The sequence below is a fragment of the Vidua macroura genome, chromosome 7, assembly GCF_024509145.1.
Source record: "Vidua macroura isolate BioBank_ID:100142 chromosome 7, ASM2450914v1, whole genome shotgun sequence".
Lineage (NCBI taxonomy): Eukaryota > Metazoa > Chordata > Aves > Passeriformes > Viduidae > Vidua > Vidua macroura.
This window is the reverse complement of record NC_071577.1, coordinates 31,647,853-31,674,079: the sequence shown is the minus strand read 5'-3', so window position 1 is coordinate 31,674,079 and position 26,227 is coordinate 31,647,853. Positions and strand designations below refer to the sequence as shown.

Here is a 26,227-nt window from a genome sequence, read left to right as displayed (position 1 = left end):
GACAATTCTGTATTAGGTGGTGGTATCTCCCTTTTTTGGTATCTGCCTTTGTTCTAGCATCATGTAATGTGCGGTATCTTAATTCAAAATGTGGGATGTTTCTGGCTGCAAAGTGCAAAGGACATTTCATACAGGTCTGTGTGTAGTAATGACATCAATATTTTGCTGTCAGAAATTGCAGCCTTCATGATTCTCAACCAGAGCCCTACCTCTTCACCTCTGTGTTCTGGCTCATTAAGCAACCCTGTGTCTCATTAGCAGTATTGCAGCCACAGCCAGTTCTGTGGCTGGTCACTTGGATACAGAAAAGAATTGAACTTGGAAGGTGTATTGAGGTCAAATAGGCTAAACAAACTATTACCTAAATTACATGTGAAGATTTAGACCGGTTGCCAACTCAGCTGCTTAGGATGTTGTCCCCAGAGTGAGCAAGGAAAATCAAATAAATCTCTGGGCATGATTTTTCTGCTAAAGCAATTCTTTCTCTGCATAGTTAGAGATGGAAATTTTACTCCAAATACACTAACTTGTTATACTCCTGAAATAATGGCATTACTCATTTGGATGTAATCATACTGAAGCAAATAAGCTGATTTCGGTTTCTGACTGAAATACATTCTTGCTTTGCTCTTGCATTCCCAGTGGTGCACTTCCCAGTTTGCCAGCTAATAAAAACTTCTGTTTTCTTCTGTCCCCCAGATAAAAGACAAGGAGCGGGATAGTGCCCTGGGAACTTCAGTGGTATGTCTCTCCCACTTACTCAAGGACCCAAACATGACTCTGGATCAAAGATTCCAGCTGGACCATTCCAGTTCAGACAGCTTCATTAAGATGAAACTTGTATTGCGGGTGAGTTGTTCTTTCCCATATTCACTCAGTTTCTCCTGCAGAAGCATCCATTTGTAGCCAGGCAAAAGAGATGAAAGGTGGGCATGAAGAAAGGCAGCTTTGCTTCACAGTTGAGTAGAAAGTAGAAGTGTGACAAGGTATTTAAGTTAAATTAGGAGTGTATGGTGGAGTTGAGAGGTATCCCTGAGGCTTCATAAAATTTAGTGCAGTGTCATGGCTGAAAATTTTCTCATGACAATAAAAAAGTTGGACTGAGAAAATCTAAGCTGGGGAAGTCAGCACTGATGCTTAGGAGTTGTTTCCTCACCATGCTCTGGATCAGTGTTTATACACTGCTCAGTACAAACACAGTAGGATAAGAGGAGAGAACACCACAGTGAATCCTAGGGGCCCCTTTCACCTCTAATGGCAGAGTCCTGCTGTTACAGTTTTGTGCTGAAATTTCCTTCTGGGTGGTAATGCTGGCATTCACCCCAGTGCTATGGGAGCAGCACTCACTGTCTTCCCTTGTGATTTTTAGGCACTGAATGTTGAAGAACCTGATCCACAAAGAGTCAAGGCTGGTGTCAATGCCTCCAGGCTAGGTCCCATGCATGTTACGGAGAAGGCTGGAAACCAACAGAAGTTTTCCTCTCCACAAGTCTCAAAAGTACCTCCCATGAGCAAAGACTCTGCAGCACTTGAATCTCTGCCAAAAAAGGACAGTGGAGAAGACCTGGACACTAAAGACAGTTCAGGAGCCCCTGTACCAAGTGAAACTGTGTCTGGCCTTGATGAAGCAGAGGGCAAGCAAAATCCAGAGCATGGCCCACCATCAGCATTGCCCAGCGGAGCAGCAGCCATGCCAACACTGCCTGTCCTGCAGGAAATGAGGGTGGCACCCAGTGTCACTTCACTGGGGTCCCTGCCTTCTTCCTGCTTTGAATTGAGTAGCAGCAATCTGGACATTCATAAGTAGGTGTTCTTCCAGCTGAATTGTTCTTCTCTTGGGAAAGTTTAGGTGTTACTGTTGCATGGAGGTGAATTCAAGGCTGGTAAATCATTTGGGGTGTTGGGTCTCAAGTCACTTTACAAAGAATTGACCTAGGTATTCCAGTCAACAGCAAAGTAAATTACAGGACACTGTCAGAGCAAGTATAAAGGGAAAGTATTCACTCTATGACTCTCATAAGAGCGCTGTATGTGTAGGCTTTATATTCTCGAAGAGCTTCTCAACACTCATTTAGCAACAGGATATTCAAAGTCTGAACATCCCACTTCTGTAATAACCTAAACTCTTGATAGGCACCTCTGGCTGCTTGAAGTTCTGAATGTGTTTATCCAACACATTTTAAGACTGATAATGCTGTGAACAAAGTTTTTGTGGATAGGTGTGCTTGTGTGTGTCTTTCTCACAGTGATCAGTATAAGGCTACTCTGTCAGGCAGGATGGAGAGAAGGATTTGTCCCTCCTGGGGCACAGAATGGAGCTTGTGGAATCCTTAATCAACAGAAGTTGTTACAAAGATCTACCTCACTTAAGAGAGCATCAGAGTAGTTATAAACCTGAACATAAAACTCAACTCCAGTGCAATTTGGTGAATTGGTGACTGGTAAATTTTCTAGCTCTGAATAGGGCTTAATTTATAAATTATTTATAAACCATTTTTAAGCAATGTTTTGGATTTTGAGCCACTTTAATAACATGCAGACTGGAATATAAAAAAGGTCTCATTTTGCATATACAGACATTCCTGAGGGAATGTGTGACACAGTAACCTGTACTTTGCTGCTCCATCTACAGTGGGCAACATAGGGGCTTTTTTGGCAGTTCGGGTACCAGCAGAGAAGGCAGGGACGGGGCTTCTGTGGAGCCTCTGTGATCCAGCTGCTTCCTAGACAGCAAACCTTAGGTTGCCAGGGAGAAGGATGGTGCCCTGAAAGCTGGTTTTAGTCTGCTTGTGGGCTGCTCAATGGCTGTATTTAAAAGCCCTGACTGTGCAATGTCTTGCAGCGGGACTGAGATGCCTCTGGGGGAGATCCAGCTGACCGTGCGTTACGCTTCCATCCGGCAAAGCCTCGTCGTGCTGGTCAACGGCTGCAGGTAATGCTTGTGATGGCTCACAGAGGAAAGAGCTCTCTGAGCTCTGTCAGTCATCCAGCAAAGCTGGAGCAGGGCCACATGCAGCAGGAGATGCTTTAGCACTGGCTGGCTTCCAACTGTGCAGCCTCTCTGTGCCCAGCTCTGGTCAGTGCCAGCAGCAGGTCAGGGAGAGAACCCAGTGAGTTGTGCTCACTGCAGCAGAGATGCTTCAATTGTCATCCACCCAAAATTTCCTCTGGACAGCACTGACAACTGGTGTGTGTCTTGGGGTGTTAGGATAGGCATCATGACAAGGATTGATACCTATGACTGAATATGTAATTGTTAATTTAGGAACCCCAGTAAGTGGCCACACCCTCAGGAGTAAAGATTTTAACTAAACAATCCTAAAGTTTTATTTGCTTATGTTCCAACTCCTGGGATGAATGTTTTTGGCCTGTGAAGGGTTGGTCTGATACCAAGAGAGACAAGGTATTAAAACACACAGTGAGAGAACCTGCCTTGCTTGTCTGTTTTTCTTTTAACAGAAACTTGGTACCCTCTTCCAATCGTGGAGTCGATCCATATGTTCGTATATACCTGCTTCCAGACAGAAGATGGACAAGCAGGAAGAAGACTTCTGTTAAGAAAAAAACTCTGAACCCCCAATACGATGAGAAGTAAGAAAATGTAAATTATGATTATAGTTGGAATAGTTATGATCTCTGTGTAATGAAAGGGTTTCCTAAGGTGTGCTGCTGTAGCTCCTAAGGACTCTCTTGTGGACATTTCCAGCTTTTCTAAAACAAATGGCACTTGAACTGTGATATACAAGTACTTGGGGCTGGCCTTGCTCTGTCTGTGGTGGTGCAAGTCCCCCAGAAGAAGGGTACACCTTCTTCCCTGCCCCTTCCCTGTCCCCAGGCTGCATTTGCTTCTCTGCAAACTGACATTCTCCCACTGTGTTTTACTCCCTGTCATGGCAGAGGCAATCTGTCTGTTCAGGTACCTCCCAGAGCCTACTGCTCTGTTCACACTGCTTTGCCTGACGCTTTTTCTGACATCTTTCCAAAGGTCCAAGGCAGAAATACGGAGCCTTTTGAGACTGGACCACTCTTAGGGCACACAGGTGGATGTTGTCATCAAAGCCTGGTGGGAGCAGAGTAAAATGCTCCTACCTCTTTGCTGACAGTGTCACAGCTCTGCCACTGAAATGGAATGTGTTTTTCATAAATCCAAACACAGTAACACTGAGAAGTAGAGCTCTTTTGAGAGGTAGTTTTAACCCCATAATTAGAGGAAGGTACACATATGTGAATGTTGGTTGATCCTGGGTGGCTTATATTTTTCCTGTGTTATGTCCTTTCTCTGTAAGTCAGAAAAGGAGAAAAGATTTTAAAATATTCCTTCTTAACACTCAAAACACCAAAGCTGAGGATTCTGCTTATGTCTATTCTTAAGTAACTGCACTGATTTAGTGCCATCCCAGCAGTTGGGAAGAGCATCTCCTTTTCCTCATCTTCAGAACTGACGTATCCTGTACATCCTCAATTAAAGATAATGCTTAGCTCCAAAACATGTTACCTGTTTCACAGCTCTGACTGGAGGAAAAGCTATTCAGGTGGGCAGAACTGGAGTGATCTAGCATGGACAAAACTCACTTGACATTAGCCATGTGTGCCAGAGGCTTGAGTCAGAGCCATTAAGAATTTAATTGCCACAGGTTTCAGCCTTTGTCTGTTCTTGGTGTGGTGCAAAGCTGCTCTGTGAACTTGGGGGTTTGGCTCATGACTATTTCCTCTTGAGTAATGAACATTGCATGGAAAACATGCTGATCTTCCATGGAGGGGGGAAAATGATGTTAAATGGCATTTCATCATGGATGCATGTTTTCCTCCTTCCCCCTGGCACGGTGGACAGTCTGAACACAGTGTTGTCATCTTTCATGAGGCCTGGAAAAGGTTCCCTGCAATGTGGATAAAACCTCACTCTAGAATTGCCTTTTCTTTGTGTTTCTTCCCTGTTAAAGTCCTGGCCATTGATGCTGTACTCTGTCACTATATTCTGCCCACTGATGCTCACAGGATTTTAGTTTCTGCCTTAAGTCTCTTCTTTTGAAACTTTATTTCAAGGTTTGAATTTTTTGAATCTTTGGAAAATGTCAAGAAAAGGACACTGGACATTGCAGTGAAAAACAGCAGGCCATTCATTTCACAGGAGAGGAAGGAACTGGGGAAAGTAAGTTTAAAGAATCTCCACTACAGATATAACAGAGCTGAACACTCCGGACTATTCCTGAAATCCTGAAATGTGGCTCCAGTAACTGATTCTCAGTAATAGCACTGGCAATCTGGAAACAATTTTTTTCTGCCAGACTTTCATCTCAAATGAGGCTGTATCCATGTGGGAGCTGCGTGGTCTCATTTCAGAAGGGTGCTCCTGAAGTAAGCCCTGGTTCCTGGCGCTGCCCATGTGGGGAACAGCTCCAAGAGCACAAACACAGAGCTGAGAAAGGCATTGGGACTAAATCCCACAATTTGCCAACACTGCTTTGAGCTTTCTGTGAACAACTTTGATTCTGTGAAAAGTAAACTGCAATTCCTTCTTCAGTGATAGATAAATTTCCAAGTAGCACTATAGGAAATGGAGCTGGTCCATGCCTAGACCACCCTGGCAATGTGGGAAGCTCGATTTTGCCTCAAGCCTGAGCTGCAGCCCCACATTTGGAAAGTGGGTCTGACTTGGGAGGGGTGGTAGCTTAGCTAATCAATTTATATGCTGAATAACCTACAAACAAATAAAATTTGCTTTTTAAAGGTGCGCATTGACTTGTCCCGGGAGGATTTAATAAAAGGTTTTGCTCAATGGTAAGTACTCATCTCCATACTTCCAAACCCTGCCCATTGCTTTGCTGGGAGCTTGCATGACTGCTGTGGGGAGTGAGTGCTGGTAACTGGGCTGTGTTTGGGTGAGCAAGAATAATATTTGACCTGCAAAGGCAGGATTAACTTGAGCTAATCTGGTAGTTCTATCTAAATTGTGTGTTAATCCATTGGCTGTGCAGTGCCTGCCCTGTGAGACAGTTTTAATGAGATGCCTGTGTCAATTATAGTCCTCAGCATATTTTATGTTGCCATAAAAGCCACAGGGGCACATAAGTAAAAGAATTTTGTTTATTAAAGTAACCTTGCAACAAATTTTAACTTGAATAAAGATCTTAACTAAATACTCTGATCAGCAATATATATGTATGATAAAACTTTAATTACAAAGCATTTATAGAAACTATTATAATAAGCCACTTACAGTTTTGCTTGTATGTTCATTGTGGTTCTGAGGTTTGTATGTTCCTGGTCTGAGGCAGAACAGAGCTTGGGTGGTTTTTTCGCTTCTGTGTCTTTAGTAAATGGCAGGAGTTCTTTCCTTCTTTCTCCTTCAGTGGAGCCCGAGGAATGTAGTGTGGGTAGTCCAGGAGCTTGCCATCTGCACAGGCAGTGAGCCAATATTCCAACAGGAAAACCACATTTCCCTGGCCAACTTGTGTGTGTGTCTCAGGGCAATTAGGGGAAGAGAAAAAAAGGATGCACCCAAAGTTCCTGGTGAAGAGCTGAAGTTTGAGGCCATCTCTGGAGCCTCCTTTGCTGCACTGCCTGTGAAGCAGAAGCAATAAAGCAGCCCAAGTTTTCTCTACTGTGTCAGTTAAAACTGTTAAGAAAGTTTTCAACTACAGTAATTACTTATTGTGTCTGTCTTGCAGGTATGAGCTGACAAGGAGCAGATGCAAGAAAATCTGATTTCTTCTCATGTACATAAGTTACTAATTTTTCAACTTCATATGGATGTACATAGCTCTTGTAATTAACATTTTTTGCACAGTTGTTGCAAATTTGAAGCAGGCTCCAGCTCAGGATGTGCAAATTTAATGATCCTATTTGGATCATTAGTTCTATTAGTTCCTATTCGGGGATTAGTTCTCACTGAAGTTAAACATATTTTCCCCCACACAGGGAATAATTTGTCCTTAAAGAATAAGTCCTTTATTTTTGCTATTTCTGGCAAATCCCCCTTCAAAGGACCTCTAAGTGTGAAACCTCTTTTAAAGAAGAGTTGTACCTGGGGAGATTTTAGACTGCCAGCCAAGTGTCCTTACTTTGCTTGGCAGTCTGAGGGCCCTAGGAGCTTGTTCATGTTGTTTTAACATGGAAGTGGTGTACTTTTAAAAGAATACATTTTGAAACAGTATTCTTCAGCTGTAGGGCTACAGAAGCTTTTAAAAGAGAAACTCTTTAACAGCTATTTTTGTTTGAGAAACTAAGAAGTTGGTAGTCCACTGTTCAGAATACCTTAGCTGACTGTGGCTGCAGGTATGTAAATAATGAGCTTCCAAAAGCAGGGAGATGAACTTACCAAGATGTCATTAAGGTTTTAGTTTGTGACGCCTTAACTGGTTTTGTCCTTTGTTACGGTACATTTCAAAATCTTGTAAACCCAGATTCTGTCTGAGGAACAGCAAAGTTTTGTAAACTAAGCTTTAATAATATTGAGGCAAAATATTTTTGGAAGCTTGGTGTACTTGTTTCTGTACAATAAACTTCTAATTGTCTTGCATAAGAGACTTGATCTAATCCTTTCTAAAACTGACTTATGAAATACAACGATGGTAACTTCAAACCACTGCCTGAAGCAAATTTCAAGTATTTTTGGCCTAGATTACATTAATCCAATCTGCCTCAGTCCATAATCAGAGAGAATACTCACTGAGTAACAATGTGTTCCCATCCCAAACTGATCTGGAAATGTGAACATCTTAAAAGAGGCTCTCCAGAAAACCAAGATTGGGCATTTGTGTAAGTGTGATGGCTATGACAGTAAGGGCATCTTTACCTCATACTTACTGTGTCAGCAGTATTAAAAATGGTTAGAGTTTGCCTGGTGGTGTGCTAGGTTCAATTTCCTGGACTGATACAGGATATATTGGTTCTCTCTCTCCAGTTGACAGCAGTTAAAGTTTTTCTTAAATTGGCCAAGAATTTTAAAAAAAATTAAAATGCAGCAACTTTTATTTATGTAAAAAAAATATGGAATTGTTGTTTAGGAGGTAGCTGCAATGTCATGTGCACCAACAGGTACATTCACAGGTAAGAGAAATCTTGCTCAGGAAGAGCAGAGTCACCCATAACCAGCTCCCCATTTCAGGTTTTGCACTGCAGGTAAAATATCATCCACGTTAGTGATCTCTGCAACAGAATGGAAAGCAAAAGGGTTAGGCTTATGAACGTAGAATACCCTTGAATTCAACCAAAATCCTAACTTAAACAGATGGTGAATTAAATAAACTCCTCAGACCTTTTAATGCTTTCAGAAAATAATAAATTTGGCTTATAAGTAATATGCTTAAGTGAATGCAACCCCATGTTAAATTAAAATAAAGTGTTTTGGTCACTTCCTGAGGAGAGGTGAAAAGGAGAGTGAGGCAAAAGGCAGCACCTTCCCTCACATCCTTCTCCCGTTTTAGCACAGCAGGAATAAAGAAAACACTGGTAAACTGTTTAGAGTTATATAAGGAAGTGTTGGCAGGAAGATAATTACTGTTGCAAATATTACTCACCTAGAAGATGCAGCAAATCTTGAATGAGAGCTTGAAAGGGAGGAAAGAAGCACTCATGTTCTTCAAGCTTATTGATGATACTGGAATGGAAAGTGAGACAATCAGGTAAGAGGTGCACGGACATGGCAAGTTCATCTCCTTGGCCATTTTGTTGTTCTGTGCCATGACTTTGTGAAAATTCTGCTACTTAGTATATAAAAACATGGACACCAATGTTCTGTTCTCCAGTTCTGAACCCTGCAGCCAACAAGAAAGCTGTCACGAGGATCTCTGATTTCACTACTAATGCTGTATACACATCCTTCCTTTCCCCCTCACATGGCTCCAGGTTGTCTGGGGCCTGGAACACTTTATGTATACTAAATATACTGCCTAGGGGTGGCTGGTATAACTGCCTTGGATGTAGAGCAAGAAATGCTTTATAAGCAACTGTTCTCCAGCCAAAACTGAGAAATGAGTGCAGAAAGGCTGAGGGAGTGAGTATTGTTAACTCAGCATGTGTCAGACTTGCTGCCTGCTCCCTTTTTAGTTTGTCTGTAAAGCACATGCTGAATGCAAGCCATTAGGATCTGCTACCACCTAGATGTGGCTGTCATCTGTTAAAAGTATAACTGGATTTGTCCAGTTTCTAAAGTATTTGTAGGCAGCTTGAGGCAAACCCTGCCTTGGCAACTAGAATGCTTCAGTATTACATCTGAGACTTACATCACTTTCTCCTCCCCACCCAGGTGCACAATTTGTCTCCTGATGAAACATGTATCCCATTAAGGCTTGTTTGATCACATTATCCATGCAAACCAGAGAGTGTTTTGGAACCTTCTGGCCTCAATTTTTCCCTCTGTCAGCTTTATCTTTTTGACAGGATACAAGATTTGTTTCAAGCAGGACAGCAGTAACTAACACCTGTGCTGTCACAGCTCACTGACTTTGTGACAAATTATGAAAGTTTCTTTCAGCATCAGTTTTTGCCAGTTCTCAATTACTACATTTGATGTTGCAGAATGGTCAGCAGTGGAACAGCCCCACATACCTGTGGATGTCTTGGGTGCCCAGAAGCTGCTGTACCTGCTCGGTCACGTTCTTATTAATGATGTCACACAGTTTCCCAACAGTATCCACTACCACAGTGGGTGGAGCTGAACTGTCTGCAGAAAAACAAATACCTCATGATTCTTTTAACAGTAATAACAGGGAAATATTTTAGACACAGTTGAATTCTTGCAGGTGCATAGATTTTATTTAGTTTTCATAGATCTAGGCATATACATTCCATCATTCACAGAAAACAGAAATAAACAAATGGTCAGAAATAAACAAATGTTAGCTATGAATGGGGATACTCTCACTAATCCTTTAGTGGCTAAAAGAACTTTGGCAGAGCTGTGTGTTCACAGCAAAGAGGGTACTAAAGCGCACTTTTACAATGTCAGTGGAAATCAGCCAACTGAAATGATATATATATATGGAGAAGGGGTTATTCATTAGGTTCGTGGGACACAGTAGACACATTATAGGGGCTAGGCCAATAAGGAAACTGCTTAACAAACACTTTAACACCCAGAACTTGTTTTGATATTGAATTTGAACCTGTCTGTAGTGCTGTGACTGAAGGTAGCAGCCTCCTTGTTCTTTTCTCCTTCAATTTCAGAAGAACTAGATTTGGACAAGGCATCTTCTGAGCTGCAGTTGGTTTCCTCACCTCCCATGCTGGCTGCAGGAAGGAAAACTGCTCCCCTCCTTGAATGAGGCTCAGCAGCCCAGGGGCTCTGGGACTGGACATCCTACAGCCCAGCCCAACCTTTTAACCCAGGAGCAGCAGCAGCTGCTGTTCTATAGAAGTTCCCACCTGAAGAGAAATAACCAACTATACCTCTGAGTACTGACAGTTTTTGACATTCAACAACTTGTTTTGGTTTTTAAGTTTAGCAGCATAAGATGGAACTTTCTGAGGACTGGACCCAATTACACTTGAATGAATTATTGAATAGAAATCTACATCTGAGGCTGAGTTATTTTCTTCCTTAAACTTGTTATCTTTCAAGTGGAGAATGAACAACAATTATGAAGTCAGCTCACCGAAAAGAAGCTCTGTGGGAAAAAAAACCCTTCTATTTCCCTTGTTATTCTCTTCTTCTGCCTCCCTGTTATTCCTCAGCAACTGCTAAAGGCTTACAAATAATGGGGATCTGCTATTTGAACTGTAAATTGTCAGGAATGTATTTTTATCTTCCCAGTGAAGGAAACACCTAGTTAATTCATTTCTCAACAGCTCAACATTATTTTCTATGAGGAGGCCAGCTTTTCACCTGTCTCCTTTTTCTGGAATGGTGTGAACAAGCAGCAGGTGGTTAAGTCTTTACCTAGTTCCAGGAGCTCATGGAGGTTCCTCATGGCATTGGTCATTTCCCCCAGCTTTGTGTACACCTCGTTCATCCGTGGATAAACACCATTCAGAGAATTCACATCAAACAACTTCTGGAAGTGAGAGACTATGGCAGACAGGGTTTGCAAGGACTGTGTCTGGTTGTTCTGGAGCAAGCAGGAAGAACTCATCAATGGTACTGCTTAACAAGGCAAGGGTGCTTTTATGTGAAACATTCTTAAAGCCAGTCTGAGTAAAAGGTGTAACTTCCCTTACGAAATCTCAGCCTTTCAAATATTTTTAAATCTGAAGACATAGTTTCAATAGTTTTCAGGCACACACATACACCAAACTCAAAACACTCTTTTGAAAGCTTCCTTCTCTGCTGCTGAGAGAATTTATGTATTCTCAGCCCTGAGAGACAGAACAGGAAAATTCATGAGACTACAGGGCAATGCAAATTCACTGCTGGTCAAGTGCCTTTGATTAAAGCCATCTTCCCCACGGTGAATTTATCCATTATGTTAAAACAGTCTTTGACTATTGAATGTCTTCAAACAGGTATGTCTTAAATGCTGTAAGGCTTCCAAATGCACCAATCTAATCACTGTGTGAAGAATGCATTTAAGAACTCCACAGTAACTTGTGATTACAAACCTCTGGTAAAAATTACCTTTTCTTTATGTTCTAATTCTTCCAAAATTGCATCTACTATCAACTGGAGGTCTTCAACTCGTATGGATTCTCTGTTGTCCTGTGGATCTTTAGTGTTCCAAGGCAGCAATTCCAGAGACAGTTTTCTCAAGGACCTATGCAAATCCTTTTAAAAGAAAGGAGGAGAGACAAGTTATTTTAGAAACTGCTTAGATTGTTTTTATTATAGAAACAGGTGTTTTTCTGTTTCTCATACACGGAAAACATTCCAACACTGGGAGGTTAAGTTTTAATTTTCATGAATTTAAGGATAGTGTCTTGTTGACATTCTTTGATTTGAAAAGAACAGAATAAAAAATATTATATTGGCTATGTATTACAGTTTCAGTGAAATAGGAAGTATTGGTCACAAAACGTTTGGCTTTAAACAAAGCTATTTCACTTGTATTTGGATCAAAAAGTCACCATTCTGTTCTGGTCAGACAAAAGGAATGAAGAGAATGCACCATCATTAACGTGTGAAGTCGAGACTCTAAAGCTTAAGTTTCTTCTCAGGGACTCAGTTAATAAAATGAAATAAATGATTTACAGAGATGTATCTCTGGTACATACTTCACATGGACAGCAGATTATTTGTAATATTTAACACTAGGTCAGGCAATAACAAAAGCTGCACACACAACCCCCCACAACTACACATAGGGAGGGATAGAGGAGAGGAGAGCAGATGAAAGGAAGACCAAGAAACAGAGTACAATAACGTGTTGTTACCTTTAGGGCTATGAGCTGATCTGCCCACATTTCTATAGTGAGTGGAAGGTGCTCAAATCCACATCCCTGTCCATGCTCTTTAATGTAATTTTGCACTGGCCCTTTGCTGGGCCGGAATATTAACGGAGGAGCTCTTGGGCTTCGCAAAATAGAATCAATATGGGACAAAACCTTCAAGAACAAATAACAAATGTTATTGCTCAAATATGTCTGAAGTTTTGTAATAAAATCCCTCTCTATCACAGTCATGATTCCCTAAAATTAAGTCATAAATAGCTCCAATATTACTATTGATGAATTTTAAACATGCATTCAACATGCAATAGACTCAAAGATTTCAACATGTACTAGCTAGAAGGAAAGTGAAAGTAATGCAAGTATATACTTTCCTTTGAGGGATAGTTAACATCTATCCATTCGAGGCATTGTAAATTCCACAATTTACAGTTTGCTAAGTTTTATTGTATTTAGGCTTTTTAATTACAAGAAAATAAATTCCACTATCACTGAAGATCTTGAACAAATCCCCTGTCCTGAACAGACTTCAGCTAAGTCATATTTACCAGCCTAGTGTCTGCTGCCTTGCTGTGTTTTCAGGTAGTTTACACTGAGACAGAACAAGAACCAGCCTACAGTGACTGCCAAATCCAGAACATGACTCACCTTGCACAGAGGATTTGATAGGCATTCTTAGCCTCAGATCAGCATGCTCCAGTTGACACAGCTAAACAGAACATGTATAATATTTCATTGTAACACTGCTAGAAACATGCAGAACAGATACAATTTGGGTACCTGTAAGTATTGCTGGCAAGCTGCCTGCAGCTGATCCACTCTTGCAACTCTCCCAGAGTCTTTCTTTTCTTCTTTGTTTTCTGTGGCACTGCTCCCTGAAAATCTGCACAAAAATACACACAGTGGGTCACACAAGCAGCCTTAGCAGGAGATGCTACCTTTTAACTTGATGGAAGAGCCAGGTGTGTAGCACTTAAACTCAAACATACAGTAAATATCCATGTTATGATGCTGGGCAATAGAATTCCATCAGACCCAAGAAACACAGATTGACAACACAATACCTAATGCAAATATCATTAATTTATCCCAAGTCTTCAGGCTGAGGCTATGCCAGACTGCTTGCTGATTTAGAAGGGACACCACCAGTTTTTCTGTTGCCAGAGTTCTACTATGGCTGAAGACCTAAAATCCAGAATTTTACTCTAAAGGCTCAAATTCCAAGCTCAGTTGTTATCTGCTTCTGCTGGAACATCTTTCCTGGCTTATTATACAAAGCTCACTACTGCTTTTCATCTAAATTATACCTACTGCATGAGAGAATAGACAATTTAAATATACACAACATGTCTATTTATTTTCAAGTTTAAGTGATGTCTTTTTCAGGCTATAAAATATTTAGCATTCCATATACACATGGACAAATGACTAAGTGAAATTACAGATACAAACACTTTGCCAGTACTAGAACTTTTACATGTTCCGTGTATTTTCTTAGCAATATTTCAGAAAAAAAACAGTCAATTTCTAAGAATAATATGGACATAACTTCAGTAGCTGCAACATTTTGCCAACTCACACTTTCACATTTATAATCCATAATGAAACCAATAGCTTATTTTACAGCTTATGGAAGCAGCAAACACCAGAGATGGCCCTGTACATATTGCCAGCAAAAGAACTCAAATCAAATCCAGGAAGACAAAATGAAATAAAAAAAAAACACACTTCTGTGCCCCCATTTGGAGACCCTGCCATCATTTCAGAAATAGAGGGCTTTAGAGGTCCAGTAGCACTTGCTGCCCATAACCAGACTCCAAAGAATGCTGATAAGGCACATGCTCCATAAGCTACTCTCTACGTTACGGGTTGCAGAGTAACCTTGCCTTCAGAAGTCCAGAGGATTCATGAAAGCCCGTAAAAGAATATACTTACTGGATAGTTTTCTTTAAAGCTTTCTGTAATTTCTTCACTTGGTGCTTGTAAAATTTTAATTCCTGTGCAGTTGGCCTGCTAGACAGAAAAAGTACCATGTTATATGTCTTGCATTGGAAGGTATCTGTAAAATTCATCCAAGCAAAAAAGCTTTGTCAGTGGCAAAAAATCATTCTGGAAATTAAATTCTGCTACATTTCTACATGACAACAGCAATAAAGAGTAAATTAACCATTAGCAGCTGTTATTAACAGTATAGGGAGAAGAGTGGCTGTTGCTGCCATATCTCATTTCTTTGATCACAGACTTCACACGTTACTTTTACAATTGCTGGTGCTTTGTAAAGCAAAGTCTACTGAAATGGCCTTACAAAGGATGATACTTAACCCTGCTCACCTTATTTCCAAGTTTTTCTTGAGATTTATATTTTCAAGCAAAAGCTGTTCGTTCTTGGCCTTTGTTTCAGTAAGTTGCTTCTGGAAAGACTGCAACATAGACTGGGTTATTGCTCTTACTGCCCTCATTTCATAATGAACAAGCTTCAACAGTTTAAAGTATGTGCATGTGAAGAAGGGTTCCCAATTGCCTGGACAGCAAAAGAGCATGGATGAGGACTCAGATGATTGAGGCCAAGAGCCTGGTGCATTAGACCCCAGGTGGAGCACTGTGACTAAAGGAGATCTATACAATCCTCAGCAGACTCACAAACATTTTGCTGAATCTTTGTACAAGGACAGGGAACTCTGCCCACAGAGGTTACAAGTTCAGAAGACATGACAAGAACAAGGGACAGAAATCAAACGTGTTTATGTTTCTATGTGGCTCTTGAAAGGTTACCATTGAGAGACCTGCACTGACTTATTCTTGGAAGTTCCATACCAGGAGCAGTGCTTTGTAATTAGGAGTAGCATCTAGATTTAAGAACTCTTCCTTGTTTTTTACTTCTCTCTGCACCTCGTCTTCATCTTTTTTATATTGCCTATTGGGAAAAATAAATTGGTTCAGCTTACTGCAGTTCAATTAGCTCAAAAATTTAAGTTGGTTTAGTTAGCAGTTATGTATGATAATAATATTTCCATAAACTACCAAATAAATAGAATAGAAATTCTGCCCTAAGATTCATGCTCTAATTTCTGGGAAAGCTGTTTCATATGCTAATAAAGTGCACTTATCCACAAGAGAAACTTCAGTACAAGCAAATCCCATTTCAATTTTCTCAATAGTAATCTCAAACTATAGGAATGTCTCAGGTATCTGTTTGTTGCTTTATGCCATGCAGGCACTGGGATAGAGCTGGAAACCTTTCGTTTTGGGAGATCAATCAACTGAGCACAGCTAATGCAGTAATTCTGCCTGTGAACCATGGCAAAAGAGAAAGGGGAAGGAAAAGAAAGAAAGAAAGATACACTTATAGCTCAAGTATCTGAATACCCAAAGCCTCCTAACTATCCTGGTCTCCTGACTGAGAAGCTGCTTAGCCTGACTGCCAGTTATTCTCTGGAAAAATCTATATTTCCATGACCATCATAACCCTTTGCTGTTTCTTACATGCTAGTGATACTTGGAGCACAGAGTATTTACCACTATAAGATTTAAGAACAGTACGGGCTAAAAAAAAAATCGAACAGTAGAACCACAAGGCATTCAATGAGACCTACCTCAGCTCCTTTTTAATCTGACTAATTTGAGATTCATAATAATCAATTAGACAAAGGTACCTGAAGAAAGGAAAAATGTTAATTTTGAATTTCAGATATTCTCACAAAACTCATACTGTGACCAACCCAGAGGAACAGGTCAGCTTACACACTGCACTGCACTTTGGAAGTGGCTGCTCCAAACAGTGGAGTTTCTCTCATACCAGACAACCATGGTCACACTTTGCCAAAATGGAAAAATAGACACATTGACTCTGTACTAGTTCAGAAGCAGCAAAATATTCAAGAGGAGAAAAAAGTTAATCTGCCCACCAGCCTCCTCGTCTTATGCTTGTGGTTACCCAGCAAGATTAACAGAGAGGCACAGTCAAAATAAAGTGTCTTGAGCACTCTGAGATTGTCTGGTTTGGAGACACAGATGAGAGAGGACAGGGAGCCAAATTCAGTGATCCTTCCTCTGATACAGTGAGGCCTCAAGGAAAAAGCTGAGCACATACAAGCCCTCTTAGAAGTTTCCCAGGTAAACACTGCTGGCCAGGCCTAGAAAGCCAGGTGATATCAGCACAATAAAGCAATGGCTACCTGAGGCCTAGAAATTAGCAAATGTCTGATTGTAGCAGAGCTATGGAAATCCTACTAGCAAGAGACAAAGCCTTGTGACACTTTGGGAAGTTACCCAAAAGTACTTGGAAGCTCACAGCAAGCCTGCAGTCAGCAGTTGCAAACCTCACTTCCCAAAATTGGAAAGGCTCTTTTTTGGGGGGGCTAAGGATGCTGTTTGTTGAGGGGGTTTGTTCATTTTTAACTTACATTTTTAAATGTTAGAATTCCAGGATGAGATCATCCTAGCTGACACTGCAGCTACAGAGCAGAGTGAATCATTCCCTTCCCTTTGCTGACATCTAGTGTGGGCAGCGGGTGGCAATTTTTTAGTTTCTGCCATGGATTTATCTGGCTTACAGTTTCACAAAAGAAAAATATCACTGCACTGAGGTACCTTTACAAGACTATATATTTAATCTTGTACTCCTAAAGTCTCCAGATGACTTTTTTTTCCCATATAAATATTGACAAGTATTACATTAAAATCTGTTTCTTCATTTAATGTTGCAGGGATTCAGCAGTAGAAGAGAATCACTTACCGCTGATCCAGGAGAGACTTGGGAGCTCTTCTGCAAAACTGACAAAACATTTTGTTTTTAGTGTCAACTCGCTGCTGCTCCTCCCTCCCAACTCTGCTCAGCTCCTTCTGCAAGCAGGCAATAATCTCTTCCTGTTCTTGCAGCTTTTCCTGCTGCTGTTGGTATTTTACCTGTGAACAGACAACGGGAGCGTTACTGAATTGTTCTGACCCGCACGCTGACTGTACTGTACAAGCCCAGGTACACACCTGGAACCAAGGAACATGAGCATTGGGTTTTAGCCATGCTGAAGAGACAGTGGAAGAGGGATAGAGATATTTTTCTAAATTATTTCTAGAAAATGCTGCATAGTTTGAAAATACTTAGCTATCAACAGTGTACTAACCCTATGACTCAAGATTCATGTTTATTTAGATCAATGTAAATATTTTGAGATCTTTTGTAAGTCAAAAGTTTGAATCCTCAGGCAGCACTATCTGAATTACCCATGAAGCCTGTTGCTCTTTTTGAAGTTCCTTGACTTGGTTCTGTTGCTGGCATGCCTTAGCTATTGTTTCATCTTCCAGCTGACAAATTTTGGCTTTAATGTTTTTCACCACATTTTCCAAATCATTAGCCCGTTGCTCTTGCCGAGATGCCCGACCTTGTTCCAGTCGTACCACATCTCTGAAAAAAGAAATGAATCCTTGCTTTTAAATTAAACTCATTTCACTATAGACAGTGCAGGAAGCACACGCCTGACATTATGTGATGACCTTTGATAACATCCTGTGGCAGCAGGTGTGGGAAATACACTGATATGAGAAGAAGCAGCAGATGAAACAAGGGAAGAGCTTGAAAGGAACTGGGACAACATTGCTGCATATTGAACAATAACCTCAGGAAAAAGGTCTTAGGCCTCTGGTGAGATAAGATCTCCACCAGGCTGGAGTTGCATACTGATAATACTTTTACTCTGCAGGTAAATTCCTTCCACTGTCTTACCTAAGACATCGATTTGCCTCCATAAGTCCCTGCATCACCTTTTGCTGTCGCTCAGTGTCTTCCACCAGTGTTTGTAATGCAAGTCTTATTCCTTGAGAAGACTGACGGTCTAGGACAATCATATCTGGAGATACAGAATGAACAGCCAAAGAAGATCTGCCTGTTTGCTGCCACTAGGAAGTGACAGCTTTGGAGATGCCTTATGAACTTAGGGTTACTATTTCCAAATACAAAAATTACATTTCCTTACCTGATGTATCTCTGCAGCTTTGGGGGGCAGCAAGACTCACAGGTTTCAACCCATGACGCATTAATATCCTGTTTAGGTTTTCCCACTCTACCTTCTCCTGCTGCATTGGGAGAAAGGGAAAAATGCAGAAACTTTGAGTTCTGCATATCAGGTGTGTAGCAAAAGGTACCAAATGCCCACAAATTAAAGCAAACAACCCCAAACCCCCAAGGGGCCACTACAGGAGGGTTTGTGAGAAACTCCACTAGGATCTGCAAAGCACAATGGGGAAATGCGTACTTAACACCACACAGTATAATCAGTTTTTCTGATCCCTACTTGAAAGCAGAATACGCGCAATGAGTTAAATTCGCCTCTTTAGAAAACCCAAACCACCGACCCTCGGGTCCTTCCAACGCACCCGGGGCGCAGCGGCCCCGCCGCGAGCGGAGCCCTCAGGGGGGCGGCAGCAGCGGCTCTGTGGGGTTCATGGACTGCTCCATCGCGTTTTGTCCCGCTCCAACCACCCAGCAGCGACACCCTGGGCCAGCAGAGTACCTCGATCATGGCGAGGGCCGCAGGGCAGGAGAGGGGCCGCTCCTCAGGCCGCGGGGCCGCTCCTCAGGCCGCGGAACCGCTCGGGCGGGAGCGGCGGGCGGGGGGGGGGGGGGGGGGCGCGGGGCGTCGCTGCGCGGGCGCCGCCATTTTGCGGCGCGGGAGGCGAGGGGAGGAGACCGGGCGGAGGTAGGAGCAGGGGCACGGCGAGAGCTGCGGCCGGGCGTGGGGCTAATCAAAACAAAAGTAAAGACAGGGAAAAAAAATGAAAAAAACTCGTTGCCGGCGGTAATGGTGGGGGCACATCTGCCGTCCGGCTTGCGCTTCCCGGTACGCCGCCTCGCAATGAGCGCTGCCGGGATTAGGTGGATGGTCTGGGAGCCGTAATCCCAGCCTAGTTTTCAGAACGAGCCCTTCCTTGTAAAGGAGCGAATACCGCCTTGGGCTGCTGAGGTGGTCAGTGAATAGAGGCGGTGGCTGCAGCACTGCTGTGTGTCCCTGGTTCGGAGCTGCTCCCTCCTGGAGCAGCGCCGGGCTTTCCTTTGGGACGCGGTGGGATCGGCTGGCCTTCAGCAAACGCCCCTGGCCTAGAGTCTGCCTTGGCGTTTGGTGTAAAATAAATGTGTATTGCTTCATTACCATGATTTCAGGAAAAAAAAAAAAAATTCTGTGTTCTGGGATGCTTCCCAACCCTTTCAGCATTGATCCTAAACGATGCCTAAAATCCACGCCGCAGCATTGCGGCCTGCCCGGGGTGATGGAGGCTCTGGGCTGTCCGGACACCTCTTGTGGCATCTCCTGCGTGCCCCAGGCCGCCCCTTGTGCTGATCCGTGCCGGGGACACGCGCGGCTCTGTGCCTGCCTGCTCCTTGGAGCAGAGGAGGGAAATGTTCCCCGCCTGACTCCCACCGTGTGCCCGGGGATGCCGCCTTCGCAGGAACCAGAAACTTCAGAGCGGCCAAAACAACCTCCTCGGCATTTGTTAGCACTGCTTGTTTATTGATAGGTACAGACAAGACAGATGATGAAATTAATGAGTGAAAATAATACATTAAAAACCGGTGGTTATAAAACACCGTCATGTAAGAAATTAGTTCCTTGTGGCTCACATAGATTTTGCGACTGATTTGCCAGGTCAGATTTACTAATGTGCCTGTTGAAAGCTGCTACAGTTGTTTAGAAAAGGGAGGAGGTGAAATTACTGCCTGTGCTATTTCTAGTCCCAATTTCATTACGGTCTGGGACTGAGATGGGCAGCTCTGGATTGGGTTCCTGCTTTGGTCAAGTTGTTAATTTCTAAGTTTTGTCTCACAAATCAGGCAGCCCATTTTTCTGTCCAGTAACTGACAAAGTTCTGAGCAGCTAGTAAAGGTAGGACAAACCTTACTAGCACTTACTTGGTTTTGTAAAATATAATATTTTTTAAAATACACTTGCCTTTCTGTCTTAGAGAAAGATGGTTGTATTTTAAGTGTTTTTATTTTATCATATATATGACAGCACTGCACGCTAGTTAATGATGCTTTTAAAAATGTCCTTTATCTTAGCTGGAGAAAATGGTGAAACTTTAGACTTCAGCGCTTCTCTCCTACTATTCTGCTTTTCTATTTTTTCTTGCTGCTAATTGGATTAAAAGCTCTTTTGGCTTCTATGGCATCCGGTGAGGAGATTACTGTCTGTGACGATGAAGTAAGGTAAAGAATCAGAACTGTGATATGAGCAGATTTGGAAAGATATCCACAGTTCCAGTGGTCACTTATGATTGTATCTAAACTTTAAAAATTACTTGAATAAAAGGATATCTTGTCAGATCCCTTCCCCTGTGTGTGCAGAGTTGCATATCCAAATTACGTAGGAGGTGTTTATGAGATTACAGACAAATCTGTTAACACAGCAAATAGTTTTTAGACTATTTTTTCAAGTCTAAAAAGCTGAAACACTTTCTTTGACACCAATCAAATAATATATTTTAATGCCTACCAAGAAATAGCAGAACTGTCCAGGAGTATCTTAAAACTAAATATAATTTTGTTATGTATTGTCACCTGAAATGGGAGTTTGAAGTTAGATGGGTAGCTGTGTCTTTGTACTGTTTGTCAAAATGAGTCTGTTTAACTGTTTATATTTTGTGATGTTTTGTCATATTTGAATGTCTGAAAAACATGAAAATATAAGCAGTTCTGTATGCTTATTCTTCCAAGTCTCATTTTGTATTTGCTAAAAGTGCAAATACAAAAGCAGAAGAAGCAGTAAAGCTTTGAACTGCAGACATCGGGACTTGAACTTTCAACAACAATTAATTTACTTTGTTGGTTTCTCCTTAGGTCTCGGTACAGCCACTTAGAGAAGATGACAGATTTGGTGGCTGTTTGGGAAGTAGCTTTAAGTGATGGTGTTCATAAGATTGAATTTGAACATGGGACCACTTCAGGAAAGCGTGTTGTCTATGTTGATGGAAAGGTGAAATTGCTATGTGCTCAGAATTCACTGTGATACAGATTATATAAGTGCACTTCCATGCAACACACATCACAACAAACTAATGATTAATAAATGCGAGTGAGGTATATTCAGTTAATTACCTAATTTAATAACATGCATCATTCTTTTTTTTTTCAGTTCCAATTAAGGTGTGAGTATTCATGAAGTGCTTTGCTGTCCTTGGGCAGAGGCACTCTGTGCATACAAAGCACTGTGTATGCATTCATTCCCCAACAGCAGTTCAGTACTGAGCTATCTCCTGAGTTCCAGTTCAATTTTTTAATATTAAAACACGCACTCAAGTTTTTGTTTTTTTTCAATTAATACCCACTGTCTTTTTTTTTTTTTTTTCCTATAGGAAGAAATAAGAAGAGAATGGATGTTTAAATTAGTGGGTAAAGAAACATTCACTGTTGGAGCTACTAAAACTAAAGCTGCTATTAACATTGATGCAGTCAGTGGCTTTGCATATGAATATACTTTGGAGATCAATGGAAAGAGTCTCAAGCAGTATATAGAGAACAGGTTAAAAACAACCAATACTTGGATATTGAACTTGGGAGGTACAGACTATAGAATTGTTCTAGGTAAGTAAACATTGAGTGACTACATGTTGCTGCCTTTGAATAAACTTCTGTTCATTTAAAAACTGGTAATTAAGAGAAAGCACAGTTCAGTGGGTAGCTCTGATGCAGTATAAAATCCTGGGGGATGTGGAAATTTGGAATGCGATGCCAAAGATAGTCTGAAAAGTAATGATCTTGTTATACATGTGTGAGTCTACAGCCGTGTGGTCTAGATTTGGTGGGGGGGAAGTTGGGAGATATTACTGCTGCTGCATCCACAGAGCTGCCCTAGCAAGGCAGTTCTTCAGGTGAAGCCTGTTACAGAAATTTTACCTGCATTGTGATCAAACCTCATGTGGGTCTAAGTTGTTCAGCAGGTAACCAGGCTTTCCTTCCAAAAATCATTAGCCATGGTCAAGAAGTCTTCATTTGAAGTGCAACAATGTTATTCCACATTTTTGATAGAGTGATGAGCATCTTTTTTTCTGCATCACTTCTTATGTACAAACTTAAACCTTCCAGTGATGTTCTTTCACTTTCTTAATAGTAAATTACAATTACCAATGCATTGCTTCTCTTCTGCCCCCTCTCTACCAGTTACATTACAAGCAGGTGGGAGGAAGGGATCCCTTGAGGAATTTGTCCATGGCATCTAGTGGGAAAACTTCCACTTGGGCATTGCTGTATGGTTAGAGCTGGAGACAAGAGATCTCAGACTATGATTTCTTCTTAAACCTCAGGACAGAATGAACTGCCCTAAGATGAAGGGAAGCAATGAAGAAAGACAGTTTTAGTGCCAGAAACAGATAAGTCTTTAGAGAATTTTAATATCCCTATGCTTACTGGAAAGGCAAGCAGGGTTCAGCTCTCTGCTGATGTTGTGTCAATGACAGTGTCAGTAAAGGGAATTCTACAGCAAAGTAATTTAAGGAGGATGTGCTGGGAGAAGTAAAAGGCTATTCTGTTTCAAGTTCAAAAAAACTCTTAAGATTGATATTTAAAGTGGTACTTGGTGTTTTTGAAATATTAAGAATACACAGTTTGATGGACTAAATAATGCTGCTTTTGAATTAATTTGACCTGGAAAAAGAGTTAGAGCTTTATTGAATAACCAGCACTCAAATAATTAGCAGAAATTACTTCACTTTTCTTTTAATTTTTTTCAGTTTAAGACTGTCAGAGTATCTCTGACACTATTCAGAACAACACAGTGTTAATAGCCAGGGTTAGGGAGGGGTAAAAATGTATCTTCAAAGCAAAAGCTGATGATGGAGCTTCCTCTCTCTCCAATGTGAGAACAAACTTTCTAAACTACTTAGGAACTTCATTTGGGAATTGAAAGTAAAATTCCACAGTAGATTTTTTAAATCCCTAGATCCTTGTTAGTACGGACAAAAAAAATACCTTGTTCTTTCTACCTTGTTTTCCTTTTCCTTCACAGAAAAGGACACTATGGATGTGTGGTGCAATGGTCAAAAAATGGAAACAGCGGTACGTGATCCTTTCCAAAGGCTCTTCCCAGGCTATGGATACGTAACCAAAGCTTGGCAGAATAAGCCCCAGAGGGGCACATTATCTCCCTTTACCAAAGAGGCCAAGGGAGCCAGGATACTCCTGGTCTGTTCCAAATGACCTTCACTGATTTTTATAATGGGCAGTATTTCAGTTCATATGTCAAATATCTGCTAGTTTAAGGATAAATGATGCTTTTCTTTACCCTTTTTAGACAAACAAAAGAAATTTGAGTCAGTTGTGCAGGGTTTTTAGGGAGAAAACTTTATGGAGATTGGGAAGGATTTGAGTTTGATGCAGAGTGTAGAGCCACTGCATCCAAACCTGCTTGTAATAGTTGTCACTGAATCTTGAACACATGTAGTCTGTTACGACTCATGCTTTTTGCCATCTTGAGATGTTCCTAATACATAGAGCTTAAGAACCTCATTGGAACAAGTCAAATCTTTTATCTTGATCACATCTGCATTAATTTTCAGAACAGGCTGACAGATGAGTGGTTTAATCTTCAATATACACACCAGCTAGGCTTTCCCATCATTGAAGGATGTGCTTTCTCACCAGGGGGTGTCAGTTGTTACTGCTGCCACAAGGAAGCCCCTGCATGAGTACAAATGGTAAAATCAACAGTTCTGCTATACCTGAGAGTAGGATGAAAAGATTCACCAAATGTTTGCTTAGTAATTAGTGGAAGAAGCCTCCTCTTCCAGTAAATCAGGACTTCTGCTCCTGATGGCTCAGTCTTTTCTACAATGTACTGAAAGCATTCAGAGGTGTCCTTGCAAGCTGTGAGTGCAGGTTAAGTGTCAAACTGTGCTTCCATTAGAGCAGCACACATTAGTTCTGCTGTCACAAACATCATAACAAAAACACAGCCATGCCTGGCAAAATCTGTAACAGGAAATTACAGAACTGCAGGAGGAGATGTGTACCCAAGATACACAACTGTTGTACTCAATTCAGGGATCTGCTGTAGAAGGCATCCTAAATACTTCACCTTTCACTGCCACTTGAGCATAGGTTTGTGTGGCACCTACAGGCTGTGCAGCACAACTTGGCAGGATGCTGCCTTTTCTGTTTTTGTTTACTGAGATGCATCAGTTTGATTCACCAACTCCAACCTTACCATTTCTGATTGTGTGACATTTTCATCATCTGATACCCACAAGTCTTTAACTAGGGACCTTGACAGAGCCCTGCCCGAGATTCAGCAGCTTTGTTCAGCTTTCAGGCAGTATTTGTCACAGGTACCTAAAACTGCTGAAACTGTGGGAACTGCAAGTGATCTTGACATTGATGCATTCGAGCTTCTCATTTATTAAAATATCACGTGTCTGGTTTTATTCTTGTTTCCTTTCTCCCAGGGTGAATTTGTGGAAGATGGGACTGAAACTCACTTCACTGTTGCTGATCATAGCTGTTGCATTAAGGCTGTCAGTAGTGGGAAACGAAAGGAAGGAATTATTCATACCCTTATTGTGGACAACAGAGAAATCCCAGAGGCTGTGGAATAGCCTCTGGTTAACTGATTATGGTAGGACTAAGATCAGGAATTTTCAATTACTGTGGTAATTATTTTAATATGTACTACTTGGTACATCTAGTTTGTGCTGGGTTTATTTTCTAGTTTCTGTACACAAAATTATTCTTTTTGAAGACCAGATGAAAATAATTATGTACAACCTCTTACATTACCAGTTTTTTTAAAAAAGCTATATATATCTAGAATGTATAGCATATCACTACATGTGGAGAACACTGGCGAAATAGAAATTATACGTCAGGAAAAATCAAGCTATAATAAAATGAAAGATAAATATTCAGTAACACTGAATCAATCCTTAACTGCAGGTGTATGTGGAGGGAAGAGAAAGCCTGTACTGGGCACAGGAGTAAGATGTTAAAAGCTTTCTCTATAATTATTTTTTCTATTAAACTGACTACAGACCTTTTCACATACAGTTAAGGGGAATTACATAGTTAATAAAAAGGTTAATGAATGAAGATTAAATTATGAAATACATAGTTACCAATACTTGTGTTACAGTATTAAATTAATACTGACTTATGAAAACTGTTCTCTATTCCCACTTAGGAGCAAGATGTTACATTGTGCCAAAAATAACATTCCTTTCGGTGTTCTGAAAACTGATGCTGTAGTTCAGAAACTCATTACTGAGTTTTTTCAAAAAAGACAATAGAAGAAAAATAAATTCTTACCATGAAACCCCTTTAAAAATATATCTTGAAGCATGCTGACATAAGAACTTACCTTTGTTCAGTGCTAACAAATCTTAAATCTACAACTATCTGTTTTTATGGCAGTAATGTGGGAATCTAGAAATATGAGGAACAAGGGGACAGAAATGGAAAACAATTGGATACTTTAATGGAATCGTTAAAATAGGAGTAGCCTAATTCTAGTCAGAATTGCAGCATAATTTCTAAGAGCAACTTTTGGACTTCTTGAGAGCAAAACTCTTGTGTTAAGAGACTCACACTACAAAACTATCTTTGCAACAGCAAGCATAGCTAATCTTAAAAATAATTTTTAAAAAACTCAAAATATGAATATATTAATCTAAAAGTTTATTTTGAAATGGTTAAAAATATTTCTACTTGTAATCTCAGAATTCAGAATTAAACTTTTATAACTTGATTTCTTTTGGACTTGTGAATGGTTCCTAGCACTACAGCTACTAGATCAGGAGTTGCAGGTGCAGTAAAAGCATCCTGGGAATCCATTAACAAATTATTTTGGAAAGTTTTATTAAATGTTAATTTCATTTATGTTTTAGAGATCAGACTGCTCCCCATCAGCAGGCTTTACTAGCGGAAGTTTCC

The 26,227-nt window shown here is 40.9% G+C and overlaps 3 protein-coding genes across 11 annotated transcripts in view; 2 read left to right on the top strand and 1 right to left on the bottom strand.

Moving 5' to 3' along the window:
* The window catches only part of ESYT3 (extended synaptotagmin 3), a 35,747-nt gene extending 28,223 nt beyond the window's left edge, over positions 1–7,524 (top strand). The window contains exons 17-23 of the mRNA XM_053983039.1: positions 700–849; positions 1,370–1,803; positions 2,843–2,932; positions 3,460–3,591; positions 5,044–5,149; positions 5,729–5,778; positions 6,669–7,524. Coding sequence (XP_053839014.1) covers positions 700–849; positions 1,370–1,803; positions 2,843–2,932; positions 3,460–3,591; positions 5,044–5,149; positions 5,729–5,778; positions 6,669–6,705 — 999 coding nt within the window. The 3' untranslated portion in view covers positions 6,706–7,524. The remainder of the gene's footprint in view (positions 1–699; positions 850–1,369; positions 1,804–2,842; positions 2,933–3,459; positions 3,592–5,043; positions 5,150–5,728; positions 5,779–6,668) is intronic.
* A 429-nt stretch (positions 7,525–7,953) lies between these two features.
* On the bottom strand, positions 7,954–18,934 carry CEP70 (centrosomal protein 70). Of its 7 annotated transcripts, none has more exons than XM_053983040.1 (16): positions 18,828–18,934; positions 18,291–18,390; positions 18,041–18,164; positions 17,542–17,722; positions 17,057–17,226; positions 15,915–15,974; positions 15,136–15,235; positions 14,653–14,741; positions 14,257–14,334; positions 13,102–13,204; positions 12,307–12,477; positions 11,555–11,701; positions 10,880–11,048; positions 9,550–9,664; positions 8,520–8,599; positions 7,954–8,148 (listed from the first exon to the last, which is right to left on the bottom strand). In XM_053983040.1, the coding sequence occupies exons 1-16, from the start codon at positions 18,834–18,836 to the stop codon at positions 8,081–8,083; spliced, it is 1,764 nt and encodes a 587-aa protein (XP_053839015.1). In that variant the 5' UTR covers positions 18,837–18,934; the 3' UTR covers positions 7,954–8,080. The 7 variants fall into 7 exon arrangements, with proteins under 7 accessions (XP_053839015.1, XP_053839021.1, XP_053839016.1 ...); XM_053983046.1 differs by having other exon boundaries at positions 10,880–10,994; XM_053983041.1 differs by having other exon boundaries at positions 14,257–14,331.
* Positions 18,935–18,989: 55 nt separating this feature from the next.
* Positions 18,990–26,040, top strand: FAIM (Fas apoptotic inhibitory molecule). Of its 3 annotated transcripts, none has more exons than XM_053983049.1 (5): positions 18,990–19,013; positions 21,149–21,284; positions 21,664–21,892; positions 23,313–23,362; positions 24,748–26,040. In XM_053983049.1, exons 2-5 carry the CDS (start codon positions 21,174–21,176, stop codon positions 24,895–24,897), a joined length of 540 nt encoding a protein of 179 aa, XP_053839024.1. In that variant the 5' UTR covers positions 18,990–19,013; positions 21,149–21,173; the 3' UTR covers positions 24,898–26,040. The 3 variants fall into 3 exon arrangements, with proteins under 3 accessions (XP_053839024.1, XP_053839023.1, XP_053839025.1); XM_053983048.1 differs by lacking the exon at positions 18,990–19,013 and adding an exon at positions 20,313–20,518; XM_053983050.1 differs by lacking the exon at positions 18,990–19,013 and adding an exon at positions 20,420–20,484.
* Positions 26,041–26,227: the final 187 nt, after the last annotated feature.

Coding starts and splice junctions, on each gene's coding strand:
- CEP70 (XM_053983040.1), bottom strand. Junction 18,165..18,290: donor AAGCTGCAGAGATACATCAG/GTAAGGAAATGT, acceptor CTGTATCTCCAG/ATATGATTGTCCTAGACCGT. Junction 13,205..14,256: donor GCTTTAAAGAAAACTATCCA/GTAAGTATATTC, acceptor ATTTTTGTGCAG/ATTTTCAGGGAGCAGTGCCA.
- FAIM (XM_053983048.1), top strand. CDS start 20,475: ATGGCATCCGGTGAGGAGATTACTGTCTGTGACGATGAAGTAAG. Junction 21,285..21,663: donor TTGTCTATGTTGATGGAAAG/GTGAAATTGCTA, acceptor TTTTTCCTATAG/GAAGAAATAAGAAGAGAATG. Junction 23,363..24,747: donor GTCAAAAAATGGAAACAGCG/GTACGTGATCCT, acceptor CCTTTCTCCCAG/GGTGAATTTGTGGAAGATGG.